At 40.1% G+C, this 15,603-nt stretch overlaps 1 protein-coding gene across 8 annotated transcripts in view; it reads right to left on the reverse strand.

Moving 5' to 3' along the window:
- CELF2 (CUGBP Elav-like family member 2) overlaps positions 1-15,603 on the reverse strand; it is a 382,663-nt gene that overhangs the window by 64,137 nt on the left and 302,923 nt on the right. For 7 of the 8 annotated variants that reach the window (XM_074903509.1, XM_074903506.1, XM_074903508.1 and 4 more), the window contains 2 exons: positions 15,220-15,268; positions 6,597-6,731 (listed from right to left, as the gene is read on the reverse strand). In XM_074903509.1, coding sequence (XP_074759610.1) covers positions 6,597-6,731; positions 15,220-15,268 — 184 coding nt within the window. Of the gene's footprint in view, positions 1-6,596; positions 6,732-15,219; positions 15,269-15,603 lie in introns of those variants that run through there. The other variant, XM_074903514.1, reaches the window with a different exon arrangement.

Raw genomic sequence — 15,603 nt, forward strand, 5'->3', positions numbered from 1 at the left:
GAGGTCTAAGAGTTTTAGCTGTTTCTCCAAGGCTGCCTTCTCACCCCCTCCACCAGATAAATGATTGATTGGGGAAAGGCTGCTTGAAGTAATTTCCTCCTGCAGGCAGAATCAGAGGGAGGCACCCAGCCCTGTCACAGAAGATATTTGGAGCACATTATCACATTTGCCATCTCAGATGAGAGAACATCTAAACTCACAGGGTTGGTCATTACCCTCCCACCACCCCAAACTGAAAGAGAATTTTGAATAGATTGTGAAATTTGATAAGCTTCCTCCTTGACCCGTGCCATTCCAAACCTAGGGCTTGCTGCTTGAGCGACTGAATTATTTGAAATATTTAAAAAAGCTCAGCACTGCCCCATTTCAGCTCCCACTTCACTCATTTCTTCTCATCTCAGGCTTTCATAGAACTGTTTTGAAATGTTCAGTCAGCAGTCTAACACAACATCAACACTTGCAAGCTTCAAGTGAAATAGAACATTTTTAAGTATGGAAGTCTCAAGGTAAGGGGTCTGATTTCATTCCTACACAAGAAACCTCCCACATTAAACTACTGTGGTCTATCAGAAGTTTTAAAGCCCCAAACCCTCAGTGAAGCCAAAGGGAGATGCAAAACCCTTAGACATTTTCCAGTCAAGCCTAAAGTTAAAAATGGAAGTTTAAAACCATGGCTTTAAAGTTCTGGAGATGAAAGAAAGGCAGATGTAATCAATTTAAAAAAAAATACAGTGACCCCTCTGACACAGAAGAAGGCTCAATAGATTTTCAAAGCCATCCGAGCAATCGCAGTGCTACACAGGGTGGCCGCGCAGCTGGTGGTGTAATGGTTGCACTACAGCTTCCTAGATCACTGGGAACAAGGTTTTTCTTCAAATTTTGTGAAGAAACAATAGTGAAAAGCTGCCAAAATACTCCAGCAAGAAGTATTTGGGATCCTCTGAGATGAAAGCCTCTATTTAAAGAAAAGATAAGGCTTGAATAAAAAGCCATGAAAAATGAAGCACGATAAAAATAAGCTCTAGTTGTGTTAAAATATTTTTAGCTGAGATTGCAAAATAGACTCCCTTTTCTACACAGTGCTAATATAGCACAGTCTGAAGGAAGAAACAGCCTGGGAAAGAGCCTTCTAATGAAGACATCATACAAAAATATGTCTTAGTGGTTAAAATATATTTCAGCTACAAATTAAGACACTGAAGTGTTTACGGCACAGACATTTGGTCATTAGGTATTGCTTAAGACACACAACAGGTCTGAGACCAAGTGCAACAACTCAGCCCAAAGTAAAGCATTTTGAAAAAGCCACAGTGAGCCCTTTATGCATACGAGACACACAAAGGTAACAAGAGTCATGTTCTGTAAACATGCCTCACCTCTTTGGCTTCACTGACTTCTCTTGACTATCGACCAGATTCTAGATTTTAAATTTCCTGAAGTTCATGGTTTCCTCAAAGCAACTCTAATTGGACAGTCAATTAACCACCTTGCAAAGTACGGAATTCAGTAACTGGAATTTACACAAAACCAGAATCAAACGGGTACTAAAGACCACATTCTCTAACAGTGCCTCGATGACCCTTCGCGTTGGAATAAAAAAACTCTTGTACCTTATTTTATTTCAGACTTCCCTCTGGGGAGGGTTTGCTGCAAAACTGCAGTAACAGAAATCTGAGATGTAGTTACTGGCCAAAGGCCAGCAGACACTGGTCACTTGCATGTGTTTATTCCTTCTCAGATTCAAAAGAGTTTCAGTAGAGGAAAAAGAAAATTCAGTGTACCATAATGACTGGAAAAAATTAAGATGTTATCACATTACAGCAACAGAAATAAGGCATGGGGGTGCTTCTGAAGAGCAATTAAAAACACAGCACTTCCACTGTCCTTGTTTCCCATCACTTACTGATACACCAGTCAGAAAGTCGCCCCTAATCCAGGCTGTTCCCATGGCTGGAACTTCACGTTACTTTAGCTCAGAAAGGAGCCCTAAATATCCATAAGGAAAACCAAACTGGCATAAAATCTCCTCACTTACCCTTCACTACAATTAATTATGATGCAACTATTAATTTTCTTTTACTAATTCATCAAGAAACCCCCTGAATCTGAAAGTTATTAATGGATTTTCATGAAATTAAATCACCTGACCATGGTATAACTCTTCATGTCATTCCCAACCTGCTCTTAAAGCAAAGCAAAAAAAATATCCTTTTAATCAATGTCTGCAGAAATGTTCACTTGTTCCAGGTGCTTGGTGATGTTTTGTTTAAAAAGTCATACAACTAGGAGCCTAGAAGATGTTGAAATATGCATTTTGAGCTTTTCCATAATTTTTATGGTATATCCAACTGTCTGTACATGTTACTTGTGGGTTTTTTTCAGTGCATGCTATTAACCAGTCGACATCTTCCTAATATCTGTTACATAAATCTGCACTTAGCAATACAGCAGAATAATTTGCTGTGGGGTACTCCTGTGATAAGGATAAGAGGATTTTTTTAATCATCATTATGGATGGTAATAATTCCTAGAGTGATGCAGAGATATTGATCCACTGATCTAAAAAAACCCATTTTACAAAAGTAGAGCATTGCTGTCCTTATTCTAAGGAATGGGATAACAGAGAGATGATGAAACCAGCTCACGGTCAATATAGCACATCAGTGGCACAACTACAAATCAAACGTGGGTATTTCTGGCTATTTTTGCACAATCCAGCTATCACTGCATGGCTGACGGTGGTGTTGGCATCTGTGGTCATGTAGACATTACATAGTGCTAGGAGTCAGGAGGTCTGAAAGTTTCCTTAAGCCGTTTACAGTAAGTGATTTAAAATCTTAATCATGTGAGGCAGTTCACTTCTGCTTTTTCATGATAATGAAGCTTAGCACATGATATCACAATCATGAATTTTTGTAAAGCATACTTAGCCCTTCAGAAAAAGTTCTGGATTAAACAACCCTGCAGGCTGAATCCTTCTCTTTGAATAATGAATATAGTGCAGGCAGTGGCAAGCTTCTTTAGATAGTCCCATGAACCCTGCTAAAGTGAAGGCCAGCCTCCATGTCTGGCGAGTCCCTGGTTTCTTTATCTCTACAGCCAACAGGGTATTTTTATTTTTTAATACTTTTCACAGCTGGGAATTACTCTCTGCCAGCCCACTAATTTCACAGGGACTATCCCAGAGCTTGTGGAAGGCAATGCCTTTTGGTTGCTGCCTATTTCTTGTAGCTGGCTGGAATTTAACAAGTTACAGATATAAACAACAATTATTTCTTAGATGCAGGAGTGAACAACAGCGGGGAAAAAAATGACTCAAGAAAAAAAAAATCTCACTTTCTTTAAAATACACACCATCGGAACTTTCTATCGTTATTTTAGTCTCGTTTTACAGATGAGTTTCAAACAGCTGACAATAGGAATTTGGAGTGGAAATGCTGATGGTCCATTATCAGTAGTGACAGCAATGGGTGCGACTTTATTAAAGTTCTGTCAACTCTTGGCTAGAAACTACAATAGAAACAACCAGTTCAATCTCCCTCTCTCTCTTTATCTTAGCACTTATATCACACTCATCACAAAGTGTTACATTTTCCCTTGATGCCACAGGACGGGATTTCTCCTTGCTGCTGGAGCCATGTGGTACACTACAACCCTACATCTGTCCTACGAGCTGACAGCAGACACCGTACTAGCGGTGAGGTTGCTGTTGTAGTGTAGACAGGGCCTGAAAGTCAAGTGAAACATTTTTACTCTTTACTAAGAGAGAGAAAACAAAAAAAAGCATCACAAACCAAAACTGTTCTACTGAGCAGTGTAACCTGGAGCTATTCCTTGCAATTATCTGCTGGTAATAAAGATTATCTGTCTGAACCCTTTAACAAAGCTTGAAAGTTGGCAGAAGTGCCAATTAATATACTTTTCAAGCTCTTTCCATGCGAGGTACCATGTTGTGCACTTGTTATGCAACTGAAAAGAGGTGCCAAACAGAGTTTATTGGACCGTATTTCCATCTCACTGCTGTGAGCACTGTGAGTTCCTAAAGGCTCTGGCATGGTGAGGACAGTGTTTTCCTAAGACTGACCATTTTTCATTCACCCCCCTGTCTAGAAGGGAAGCACATCTGGATGGGTGCTGGGAAAACAAATACTGTTTGTGTCAATGGGAATTAACATCTTAGAAATGGTAACATGAATTAAAACTCATTAAGTATTTGAATTAATCATAAAGAATTAACTGTATAAATTCTTCCTCTTGCTTTAGAGAAGCAGCTTTTCACCCTGTGCTTTTTCACCCAAGCTCCCTCCACTGCAAATCTCCCTCCGCACTTTTCATTTCGATTTCAATACCAACCATTTTCCCAACACTTTCCCTTCTCTCATGGAGTGGTGGTTTTGTGAACCTGATAAACATCTGCCTGAAAACCTGGTTGGCACAGCTGAACTCATTTTCAAGTGTCAACATGGGTGTGTAGAAAGCAATTCAAGTTTATCAAGGCATGATGCATGAGGGCATGATAGAGTATCAGTCGTGATTGTGACCAAAATAAACTCAAGTGGCAGAGAGGATACAGCTCTGCTACAACTACTGGTGTGTGACCTACCTGGACTGAGATCTTCAGCCTCCAGCAGGAGAGAGCAGCACATTAACTCTACCGTGCTGCTGGCCAGTAGATGACACTGCTCTTGCCTGATACGCTGGTGACATGGCTTAAAAACCTCAGCTTGCGATTATCGTGAGATTGCAAGTTACAGCAGAGCAAAACTACCCCACCAACCTCACTTATGGGTTTCATAATTAACTTCTCTATGCTCATGCTATGCCCAGCGTCTGCTGAATAAAAGCAAGCACGCACTGGGATTTCTATGGATCCCAGGAAAAATCCATTTCTTTGTTGGGTGATGATGATAAGTCAATTAAATCTTTTTGAGGCTCAAAACATCCGATGCCCAGATTTTGTTATTTCAGCAGTTACTTAGCTCCTTTCCCGCTTGTGTCTTTCATCACTCCTTCCCTGTGCTACTTACAAAATTAGTGAAAATCAGAAATACTTGTTTTGCCTCAATGTTGGGTCTAGAAAGATAATGACAGCACTTGAATCCATCAGTTAACATTCATTACTGAGCTGCAGGAACCATCCTCAGACCCTTCCCCTAGTCTTCCCCAAGGCAAAAGCCATGATCCTGAGCCTCTCCTTGCCTGAAGGGACTGCTGCATTCCAGCCCCCAAAGTTTTGGGATCACAGACTGAGCGTGCACAAATGTAAGTGCATAATTTTCTTGGAGCTCCCTATTTATCATCAGAGTGTCTTTTCAACCAGTCCTTATTATTCACAAGTAGTATAATAAGTGCCTTCAAGCAGTGCCATGAAATAGAGGAATACCTGCAACTTCCCCCGCTGAAATATATAGGCATTTTAAAGAAGTTGGGCTGTACACAAAACAAAAAAACCCCCATGCACAAGATACTGCGGATCCTATAGCCTACTGGAAACAAGCAGATCCAAAAGTAAAGAAAAAAAGAAAAATATCTATATCTACACCTATATCTATATGCAAAATGGGTACTATTATTTTTTCTGTGCCTTTTGAAAATGTAATAAAATGCATAAACTGTGCTTTCTATGTATTTTTTTTTTTCTATAGAAACAGAAGTGATGTTTTCACAGCTCCACACTTAAAATTACTTTACTCTCTGTGCCGTTAAATGGCCATGGCTAGTACCACAGCATTCTTCTGCACTGACAGACAGGACTATCACTATTTTCTTTTCCACTCAGCACCAATTGGCTCCGGCTTTTTAAGAAGGTTCACGCTCTGAGAATAATTTCAGGTCCATATACCATGGAGTTAATATAAAGCCTGGGTCAGCAATATACATTTACTTTTCTTTTCAATGTGCTTTCAGAGGGCCTTTCCCCAAAAGGCACTTTTGCACTCAAAAGGGATCACCGGCTATTGAAGTCTGTGCTGCTCTTCATTTCCAAAGTTCAGGTCAGCTGCTTGACCGCTTAACACCTCTGCCCTGCTTTTTGGGTTGTGATAGAGGCACAAGAATTAAAAGCTATTTTTACAAACTTTTGTCCAGGCAAAGCTCTCAGGTTTAAGCTAACCTCTTTGTTTCTCAGTTACAGCAGACCTATGTTTTGCATATAGTTATAGAAAACACAGGAATGGAGGAGATAGTGCTACAACGTGGGCCAGTTCCCATGACCCTGTATGCCTTCAAGCAGTCATTTACAATCCTTCTTTTTTTTTTTGGCCTTATGTTTAAAAGCAGAAATGGGGTCAGGGAAGGATTTTTGATTTTGTGAGAGCAGAAAACTGAGGGTGGTTTCTCAGGGTGCAAAGGAACCTTTCCAGCTGACAAACAGGGCGATAACACAAGTTAATATGTTGGCACCGAGACCTTTCTGACACTGGAAATAAAAGGTGATAATTTCAGTCACTGTGAAAAGTTCATGTGGATACCTTCATCACGTGGGACGTATTACAGCGTAACCTCTAGCTGCAGACAGCGGCTATGCCTACCTTGGCTGTGACATACAGCTCCCAATTAGCACTTAAGGAAAGAGACTTTACAGACTGCACACTCACCTCTGCTCAGCCCATCTGGTCCCCGAAGGATTCGGCATTCTTCTATCTGGCCAAACGGAGAAAACATCACCCTGATATCATTCTCATTACACTTCTTCGAAACCATTCCTATGAACAATTTTCTGTCTTCCACAGCTAGAAGATAAAAATAATGAATGAGCAAAGGCCATTTCATCTTTTTCCTGTGATCAATGCTTCATTACCACATCAAACCAAGCTCCAGTCATGTGAGTCCAGCTCTGTAACTGAAGACAAGTCCTAAGGCAAACACTTTATACTTACAACCTCCCTTACCCTCTTCCTCCCCCACCTCAAATCTCTCATTTTTCTTTCTCGCTCTCCTTTTTCTAGTGGTGCTTGCTGTTTATATAACATTAATTGGCTGCCTTAGTCATTCTGCATATGCCTCCCCATCACGGCTTCTAAGAAAAAAGCATCCTCTGTTAGAAAGACTTTTAAAGCTATCTTTGCATAGAAGATTTTAATTCAGATAAATTCCCTCACCTCCCTCATGTATGAAAGAAATCATGACAGGGGTGAGGGTGAAGAAGGGATTGTGTGTGCGTAATGATAGAAGCTAATGCAAAATATTCCCAAGAAATGTTTTGAGAGAATGGCTCCTATCTGAGCTTTCAGTTTCAGCCAACTTAATGCATGGCACTCGAAAGGCAGATGTGTAATGACTGCTCTGGAACAAGAATACATTAAATTTTCTTGCTTTTTTTCCAGACTGCCACAGCTCTCTCCCCTTCAGGAGGACACAAGGCATATTCCAGAGCATCGCTTTAACAAGAGGGCTGCATAATGCTTTCCCAGAGCCAAACCCTTTGATTCATAATGATGCTGAGTTTGCAAAAAAATTGAAAAAGGTGCTTTGCCTGAATTATTGGTAGACTATTTCCTGCCTGCATTGTCACCAAAATCAGCAAGAGCTGGACTGCTGCAGCAGGATGCACACAGCCCTGTTAATCAAACTCAAATTTACAGGTCTAAAGCTGTGGACTCTTGTCAAAAATGAAATAGGTCATCAAAACTTAATTCACCCTGGAAAAAACTTGAAAATGTTAACGCACCCACCCATCTATATTAAACCAAAAATCTAAGTGCTTATTATACAGTATATATACCAGTGCTTTCTTCTTCTCTTAAAATGGCATGTAAATCCAATTCACCGTTAATGAGCAGACTGTCAGAGTTTGCGTGGAAGCAAAGAGAGAGGGAAAGCTTTACTCCAGAGAGTCTGCAGTGCACTTACTTATTTCCATTATTGTGCAAATTATTTTTGTAATGAAGTATTTTCATTTCTGGGCTTACAAAAAAAAAAAAAAAAAAAAAAATCTATCTTCCCATGCTCCCCAACCCTCTCCTGTACTAGTACAAGTTTGTCAAATGGAATAAATTGCAGCTGAGGAAGAAGAAACTGCATTTATTTTTGTAAGATTTTATTTGTGTTATACTTCAGCATTTTAAGTGCATTTAATAATTTCAATAATATATAAAAGAGGTTAATGTTTATTGATCATGAGAGGAGTTTAAAGCAATTTTTTTCCTTAGAATTATTGACTTCAAAAAGTATTTGTAGGTTTTATACAAGCAAGCACCAAAACATTGCCTTTTTCAGAATCCAAACCACAGATCAGCCCCTACAATCCCAGCTTCTAACTCTACGAGCTTGCAAGAAAATTGGTGTGAATTTAACACCCAGAAGCAGCTTTCCTCAGCAGAGACTCCTCAAGACTCAATATTTTCTTTCACACTTTATATTCAGGTTCCACATGCAGGTTAACCCACCAGAAAGGGTTAACAAATGATGAATGCAGGGGATGAGCCAGCTATATATAGATCAGGAGCTGAATATGCAAGATTGCAAATAAGACCTGCAAGTTGGGATTTTTTAAAAATATATATAAATTTGTGTATATGTATACATATCTATGTCTTACAATGAAACTTTACATCTGCTTTGTCATATAAAATAGGGCTTGATGCTGCTAATAATTATTTTAAGCATGGTAAAACTGAATTGCCTTGCTCACAGCCACAAGGAGAGTCTAGGTAGTCCCTTTTGCTGGTGAAAGGATGCCTGTAACTTCACTGCTTACAACTCCTATATTGTCTTGAGTAATCTCTTTGAGGAAGGTCCCTGGCCAGCCAGTCCCCTTGACAGCAGCCACACACTATGCCAGGGTGCAGGAAAGGGTCTGAGGCGAGGGACCCAGCAGGGCTGCCAGGTATGGATTTGTCCATACCACAAACAGAGGTCAGGCTGGGGGAAGTCTTGGTGCCAAGCATGGGTCCAAGCACTGCCCTCTGCTCTCCGTCATGAACCTCTTAACTTCTGCCTGTGTGTGAGCTAGTACTAGTCTGTTTAAATTTGATTTGATTTTAGACTTGAAATACAGAGTGCAGGTCTACCCTAAGGGTGACTAGATCCCAACCCTCTTAAAAACGAGCTGGACAAATGTCCTGCCACACCATCCCAAAGAAGGTCCCTTGCATCCTGCATAGGTGCAAGGACAAAGACTCAGACCAAAGAGATTCACGTGAAGATTCAAAAGAAATGAGATGCAAACGGGAAGGTTTTGTTTTAATTTTCCAAAGAGTAGCAGATGACAAACTCCCCACCGGCCTCCTTCAGTTTCGCTAGTAAACCTATAAATATGCCATTTAACTAACATGATTTGCAGGTTTTCAGCTTGAGGGTGATTTTATAGTAAATTAAACATCCAGCTCCCATGTACTGTACATCTTAAAAATGCAGATTTCACAAAGAATGCTCAGAGTACAGAAAACATATTGATAAGATGACATGCTCTGCATTCAGTGCTGTTAGTCAGTGCTGATCAGTTTTGAAGCTTAAGAAAATTGCTATTCTTTTTTTTGGCTAGGGGCCCAGCATAAAAAAACATTTAAAGGGACAACTGTCAGGATCAAAATGACACGTTTTCACTCCATCTGATAGAACATCTGATATTATTAGGCTGAAAGAGTTTTTAACGATATATTCTCACGCAGAGAAAGGAATGCATTTTCCACCTCTGTAAGACTGGCTGTCTGGATTTGTTTCTGCATTTCTGGTCAGCCACTTCTTTCTTTCTAAAATGAATTCTTACCTGCCATGCAGACATGATTTGAGAATCAAATAGACAACAGACTGCAAGTATGGGTCAAATGTATTTAGAGGTTATCAAACTTCCCTTTCGGTCAGCCAAGCCTGCTGATTTACCCGTGTGTGTTGGATTGCTGCCACAGACTGTAAAATGAGGAGCCTGGCGTTAAACACACATGACCCAACAAAGCATCGAGATGGGGAATGGTGCTACCTGCTGCTGGTTGGAGAAAGGATGGCAGTCTAAAGCCATCATGCCTAACTTTAGTCTGCTACCCTTTAGGTGTCCAGTTTTAGTCTCTGTTGAAGTGTTATCAGTTGGCTGTTGTCAATGCCAAAAGATCAGCTCCAAAGAGTGACTGATCTCCGCTCTCCCAGCAAGAAGGGATGACTTGTTTCATGGGAGTCTCTCCCCTGCTAGCGACAGCAAGTAGGGCTGTTACCTTCCAGCCAACTCTCAAAACTTGGTCATCATGATAACACGCAGATAACATAGATGTCCTGAGCTCCAGCTGCACGGACAGGAGAAATAAATGAGGGACTGGACAAAGCTTGGGAGCTGTGAGTGCTTTGGGCAATGAGAGCAGGCAAAGGAGAAGGCTGGGGGGAAGGAGAGCAGGGCACAAGGGTCAGTACCTGTTTGCACATATCTCATAAGCATTTCAGTGCTGCTTGATAATTCTCTCTTCCACACTAGGGATAGGTTTCAATAATTCAAAATCCAGATAATTAATGAAAATTTGTTGGGTGGATGTTTGATATCGTTATTTCTGAACCTTGCTCACAGGCCTAGTTGTACTTTCTGGCTCTTTTGCACCACTCTGTGGGCATGAAGTAGATCCAACCATCTGTAAGCAGAGGGGGTGGCTGAGTACCCCTCATTGATGGAGCAGAAGCAGTCAGAAGGTCACAGTGAGCAAGACCTGAAGTTCTAGTTACATGAAGGAAGGTGTGAAACTGCACAGTATCTTGATTAATTAATTGTGGGGTTCACTTCTAATACACCCAAAGTCATTACAAATGCAGGTCAGCTATGTTGCCAGGGTAGTTAGTGCGACACATACAGTGCTACACCTGCTGGATTTGGGGTGGGAATTTTTTGCCTGAATGCAGAACCCTCTGTGACAAGGTGCAAATATTTGTTTCAAAATGAGATGAGTTCTCATAACTCCATCAAGACTAGCTCTGCAATCACTAGCATGGGTGCCTAGGTATTGTATTTGAATCTAGAGCACTATGTTAACCATCAAAGGTTATCTGAGATGAAGTCTGCCTCTGCTGGGGGAGGGCTTTTTTCAAACCAAGCCTCCTGCCTTCTGACAGCACCACATCCAACTTGCAGAATGTCATCCTAAAGGGTCTAATTTTTCAGTTTTCCTCAATTTGCTTCAGTAATGAGCATTTCTTGAAGGCTGTATTAGATCACTTGTGTTAACCCAGGAGAATAAAAGAGTAGAGATTATTTTCTGCATGCTACAAAAGAATTAAACCCTGTAATAATCATGGGAAATCTCCCTGAAGAGTCAACAAACTTTCCTTCTCTTTCTTCTAAACCCTAAAAATTCTGTCCTGAAAAATCAAAATTATATCCCTTTATTATACATTTTTAAGGAGTCTAGTCAAGAGTGCATTTTCCATCCAGAAGTTGCCTTCTCTTTTGAGCAAAACAAGAAATAGTTAATTATGTATAAATAGCGTTTTGTTTGGTTGTGTTGTTGTTGTTTTTTTTTTTTTTTTTTTTTTTTTTAATCCAGAAGGGAAGGGGGAAAACCAGACTTTTTATCCCTATTTGTAAGGCTGTGAAAAACCCTTGCATACAATCTGTCAAAGTCACACCTGGATCTGGAGCTGCCTGCATTAATTATCAACTTTTCTATGTGTTAGTGCTAACATATGGCATTTAATTACTCCCTCCAAATCGGCAAAGTTGTGCCATTTAGAATTTAAAAATTATTTTTTCAAGCTTTTACTAATAAAATAAATAAAAATAAATTATAAGATCACTCAGCTATGTGTCCCCTCCCTTTTTTATTTTTAAATAGAGAATTTTGTAATTTCCCTTGAAGTGGTGATGTTTTGATCCATTTAAGAACATACTGTCCACAGGATATGTGCCTGAAAGTATTGACTATTCAAATCCTGATCCAAGACACATTTAAGTATTTGTTAAATCATAGCATGTTAATGGCCACAGACAACTTAGAGTCAAGCATATGTTTATGTGCTTTTTGGCATTAGCGTGCTGGAATCCCCTTTGTTTGAAAAAGGGAAAATTTCCTTAAACAGAGAAATACTTTGAGTGATTAACAGCTGAGATGAATGTAGCAATGGTGGTGCCTTCGAAGTCTTGAAACCATGCTTTTCTGGCAGGTAATCCTTAACCAAAACTTTGTAGATAGGTTAAAATAGACACCTAGCAATATAAAGGTTGTCAGACTAGACCTAATGTGTGAACAGACCAGGACACACTACAAAATTCATTATCTGAAAATCTTTCAGGGTTGTTACAATTCTCAACAATAAAAACCTTTTCAGATTCCTCACAGGTAGGCAAATTAATCAGATCTAAAAGGAAGTCTTTCCCCATCAACTCTAGCTGCTAAAAGGTTGGTGGAAAAAATTCAGGTTCCTTTCTCCTGTAGGAGCAGAGAAATGACTCAGACACATGAGCTATTGTACACAGGGAAGAAATGGAGGTGATTGCATAGATCTATCAGCCACCCAGTTCCTACTCAGCTCTTCAGGTTCTACTGAAGTCCTAATCCTGCAGAAGTGCCCAGGCACTTAGTGAAACATGTGCAGGAGGTGCCTCTTCCATAACCATCTTCCAGTTTCCACGAGGCCAGCCTGGCTTTTTGTGCTAAAGGACAGGTTTCTGAAGTGATGCATACATCTAAAGACAGGAACAGTGATGGAGAAGGAGAAGCTGGTACTCCTGGGCCTGGATGCTCATTCAAAACTTTCTGCAAGGGACTCAAGATGAAGAGGGGTACGTCTTATCACACAGCAAACACTGCTCTTTGAAAGCCTCCGTGAGATGAATGAGGGGATGTCTCCTTCCTCTCTGTGGAACTTGAACAGATCTCTCAAGCCTTCAGAAACATGTGCAGGCTCAGAAGAATTATAGTGTTCAATGTCTCCTACACATCTTTCCACAAACTATCTGGAAATTTTGACCAAGACAATTTCTTTAACTTTTGAAACTTGAGAAACACCACTTTACTTTATTAAAATGTAGTGGGATCCTCTCACTACTCAGAAGTCAAAGGGTTTCAAGCATCCCTCAAAAGCTGAAACACCATGGTTCATGGAAACCAAGATGCCTTGGTATACCTTCTTTCTTTTCCCCCTTGAACTTACAAATCTGGTTGAAGAGGTACAGTTTACAACTTGCTGTTGGCACAGATAATATACTTCCTCAGACAGATAGCCTGAAGCATATGGGAAACACGTGCCAAACAGGCCTCCGCATCCCCCATGCTGCTGTCTTTTTCTCTTTTTGGCTCTCCAAACTGCTTGCAAACTCTCACCTCCTCCATGGATCCAACGCCTACACTCCGTCTTTCTGAGGAGTTGTACCACTGTTACCATCATCATGGTATTAGTTTGCCTTCTGTTTCCCCAGTCCTCAAAAAAGAAGAGTTCACCACCCCAAGAACATGCCTACCAGGAGTACTTACACCCTTCAGGAGTCTAAATTTATAAAGGTATTTAATTTGACAATTGTAACCTCTAATCCGTCAATGTGTTTTCCCCAAAATATAAAGGTAAGATAAAAAAGAAAAAAAAAAAGCCAGTCCCCCGTGATTTTCGTGTTAGGAATAGGCACAAGAAAATAAGAGAGTATTGCCACAGTGCAGACAGGAGTATCATGCAGACAATCCTGGTCTAACAGCAGCAGTGAGGAGCTAACGTACCCTGCTTTCCAAGCAGGTGCTACTTGCAGAGCAAGACAGAATTCGCACAATCCCCCACAGCGCTTTGCCGATGTGTTCAATCTCCTTTAGGAAGAAAAACTTCAGGCAATGACCTCACTGGGAGTCAGTTTTGGCCCACTGCCTCTTGGTTTTCTAATTTGCCACGGAACTTCAGGTTAAATTTGTCTTTGAAAGAACTCATAGAGGATATCCTTAGTTCAGAGGGTCCAGACCAGTGTTCCCGTGCCTAAGGGAAAATCTGCCTACTGCAAGCACAATGAATCCTAGGGAGTGGACTTTGGATTCCAACAGCAAAGTTCTCCTTGACCACAGTGGGGCCTGAAAAGTTCAGTCCTTCCGCCCGTGCAGGTGCCTTGACCTCTCTTCTGAGAGTTCAAAGGCAGCACAAAATCACTGCTAAAACTCAACCCAAGAGCGAGAACATCACTCTCTTACAAATGGGCGATGGCTCAAATTTCCTGTGCTTGTGGCCAGTTTTGTTTTGAAACTTGTCATAATAGGAAACCTAGCATAATGAGAAGTTTTAATTTCCTTCCAAACTTTATAATCCTTGGAGAAGCCTGAAAATGGGATGCACTACAATTAGCAAAAAAGAAACCTTAAAAAAGCCTTGCGAAGAGATTTAGAGCCCAATCATAATTTACATTTGCAGGTATGTAGATCTCTAAGTGCACGGCTTCTGCCCTGATTACTAATTAATGAGGTGCAAAGATGCCTGTTGGAGGAACCAGCTCTGATTATGTGGGCCTTATGGGAAAATGAAGCTCTTGCAATCTAAGAAGGCAGATGATATCTTTAACATATATTTTAGAAAATTACAGGAACAAATCAAGGGGCAAAATATACACATGTATATATTTTTAAAGAATCACACACAGCCAGGTTGCGTTACCATCCGATTATCTTATTTCCTTGAATATACAAACCTGGCATGTTTAATAGATTTAGCATGCCATCTATTTTGCATGTCATATACATTCTCTTAGGCAACACCCTAGTATTCTGAATGGATATTACTGTCTTTATAGCATTCATTTTACAATCGTTGAGAGGAATAAGTATATAGAGAGCTGCAAGGTGGGTTTCCCAGTTCAGAACCAAGCATGTAATTAAAACCTGAATTTGGCTCCGATTCAGAACAGCATCATTCTATAAAAAGGAAGTTTAGGCAAATGTTTAAGGCCCATGAGCTGCTTATATGGTTTGTTAACACAGGAATGTTTTTTGTTTCTTTTTTATTTTCAGTATTAAAACTTCACCTCCATTTTATCAGTATCAGGTGCTCCCATATCACCTCGCTGCTAGGAGAACAGAAGGGAAAGATGTATGTAGCGAGGTAGACCATGACATACAGCAGGTACAAGAAAGGCTGTTTTTCAGAACATTTCCTTCCTTCTTTAAAGCAGAGGATAAATGGGAGTTCAGACCAGGTCAACATCTTTCCCAGTGTGTCAGGTGTAGGGAAACAACCTCATATCATTTTCACCACACAAGGAGAAAAACAAAAACTCTCACAATGTTGTGTTTGTTTTAGTTTAGAGAGTCACAATTAAGTAAAAATAAATTAAACACGTACCATTTGACTTTTCACTATCTGCAGGTTTCATCTGAATAGGATGATGCATCTAAAAACAAAAATGAAAAAGAGTAAGGCAGGTTGGATAGTCATAAAAAATCAAGAATCATGTTTTTAATGAAGGGCTAAAAAGGTACATGATTAATATTAAAAATGTTGAAATTATATAAATTCAAAATTACACTATATTACAAGCTTTTTAAGAAAGGATAATATGGTAAAGGAGCATTTTATAACCAGGAAGATTAAAAAAAATAGATCATTGGGCCCACAGGACTCATATAAAACTTTAATTTGCTGTATCTAGTTTCAGAAGACCTCTAAAGTTACAACCCTCATTAGCTTATGGCATGCTTGGTTTCTGTTTTACCAATTTTTTTCCTT

The sequence above is a fragment of the Athene noctua genome, chromosome 3, assembly GCF_965140245.1.
Source record: "Athene noctua chromosome 3, bAthNoc1.hap1.1, whole genome shotgun sequence".
Taxonomy (NCBI): Eukaryota; Metazoa; Chordata; class Aves; order Strigiformes; family Strigidae; genus Athene; species Athene noctua.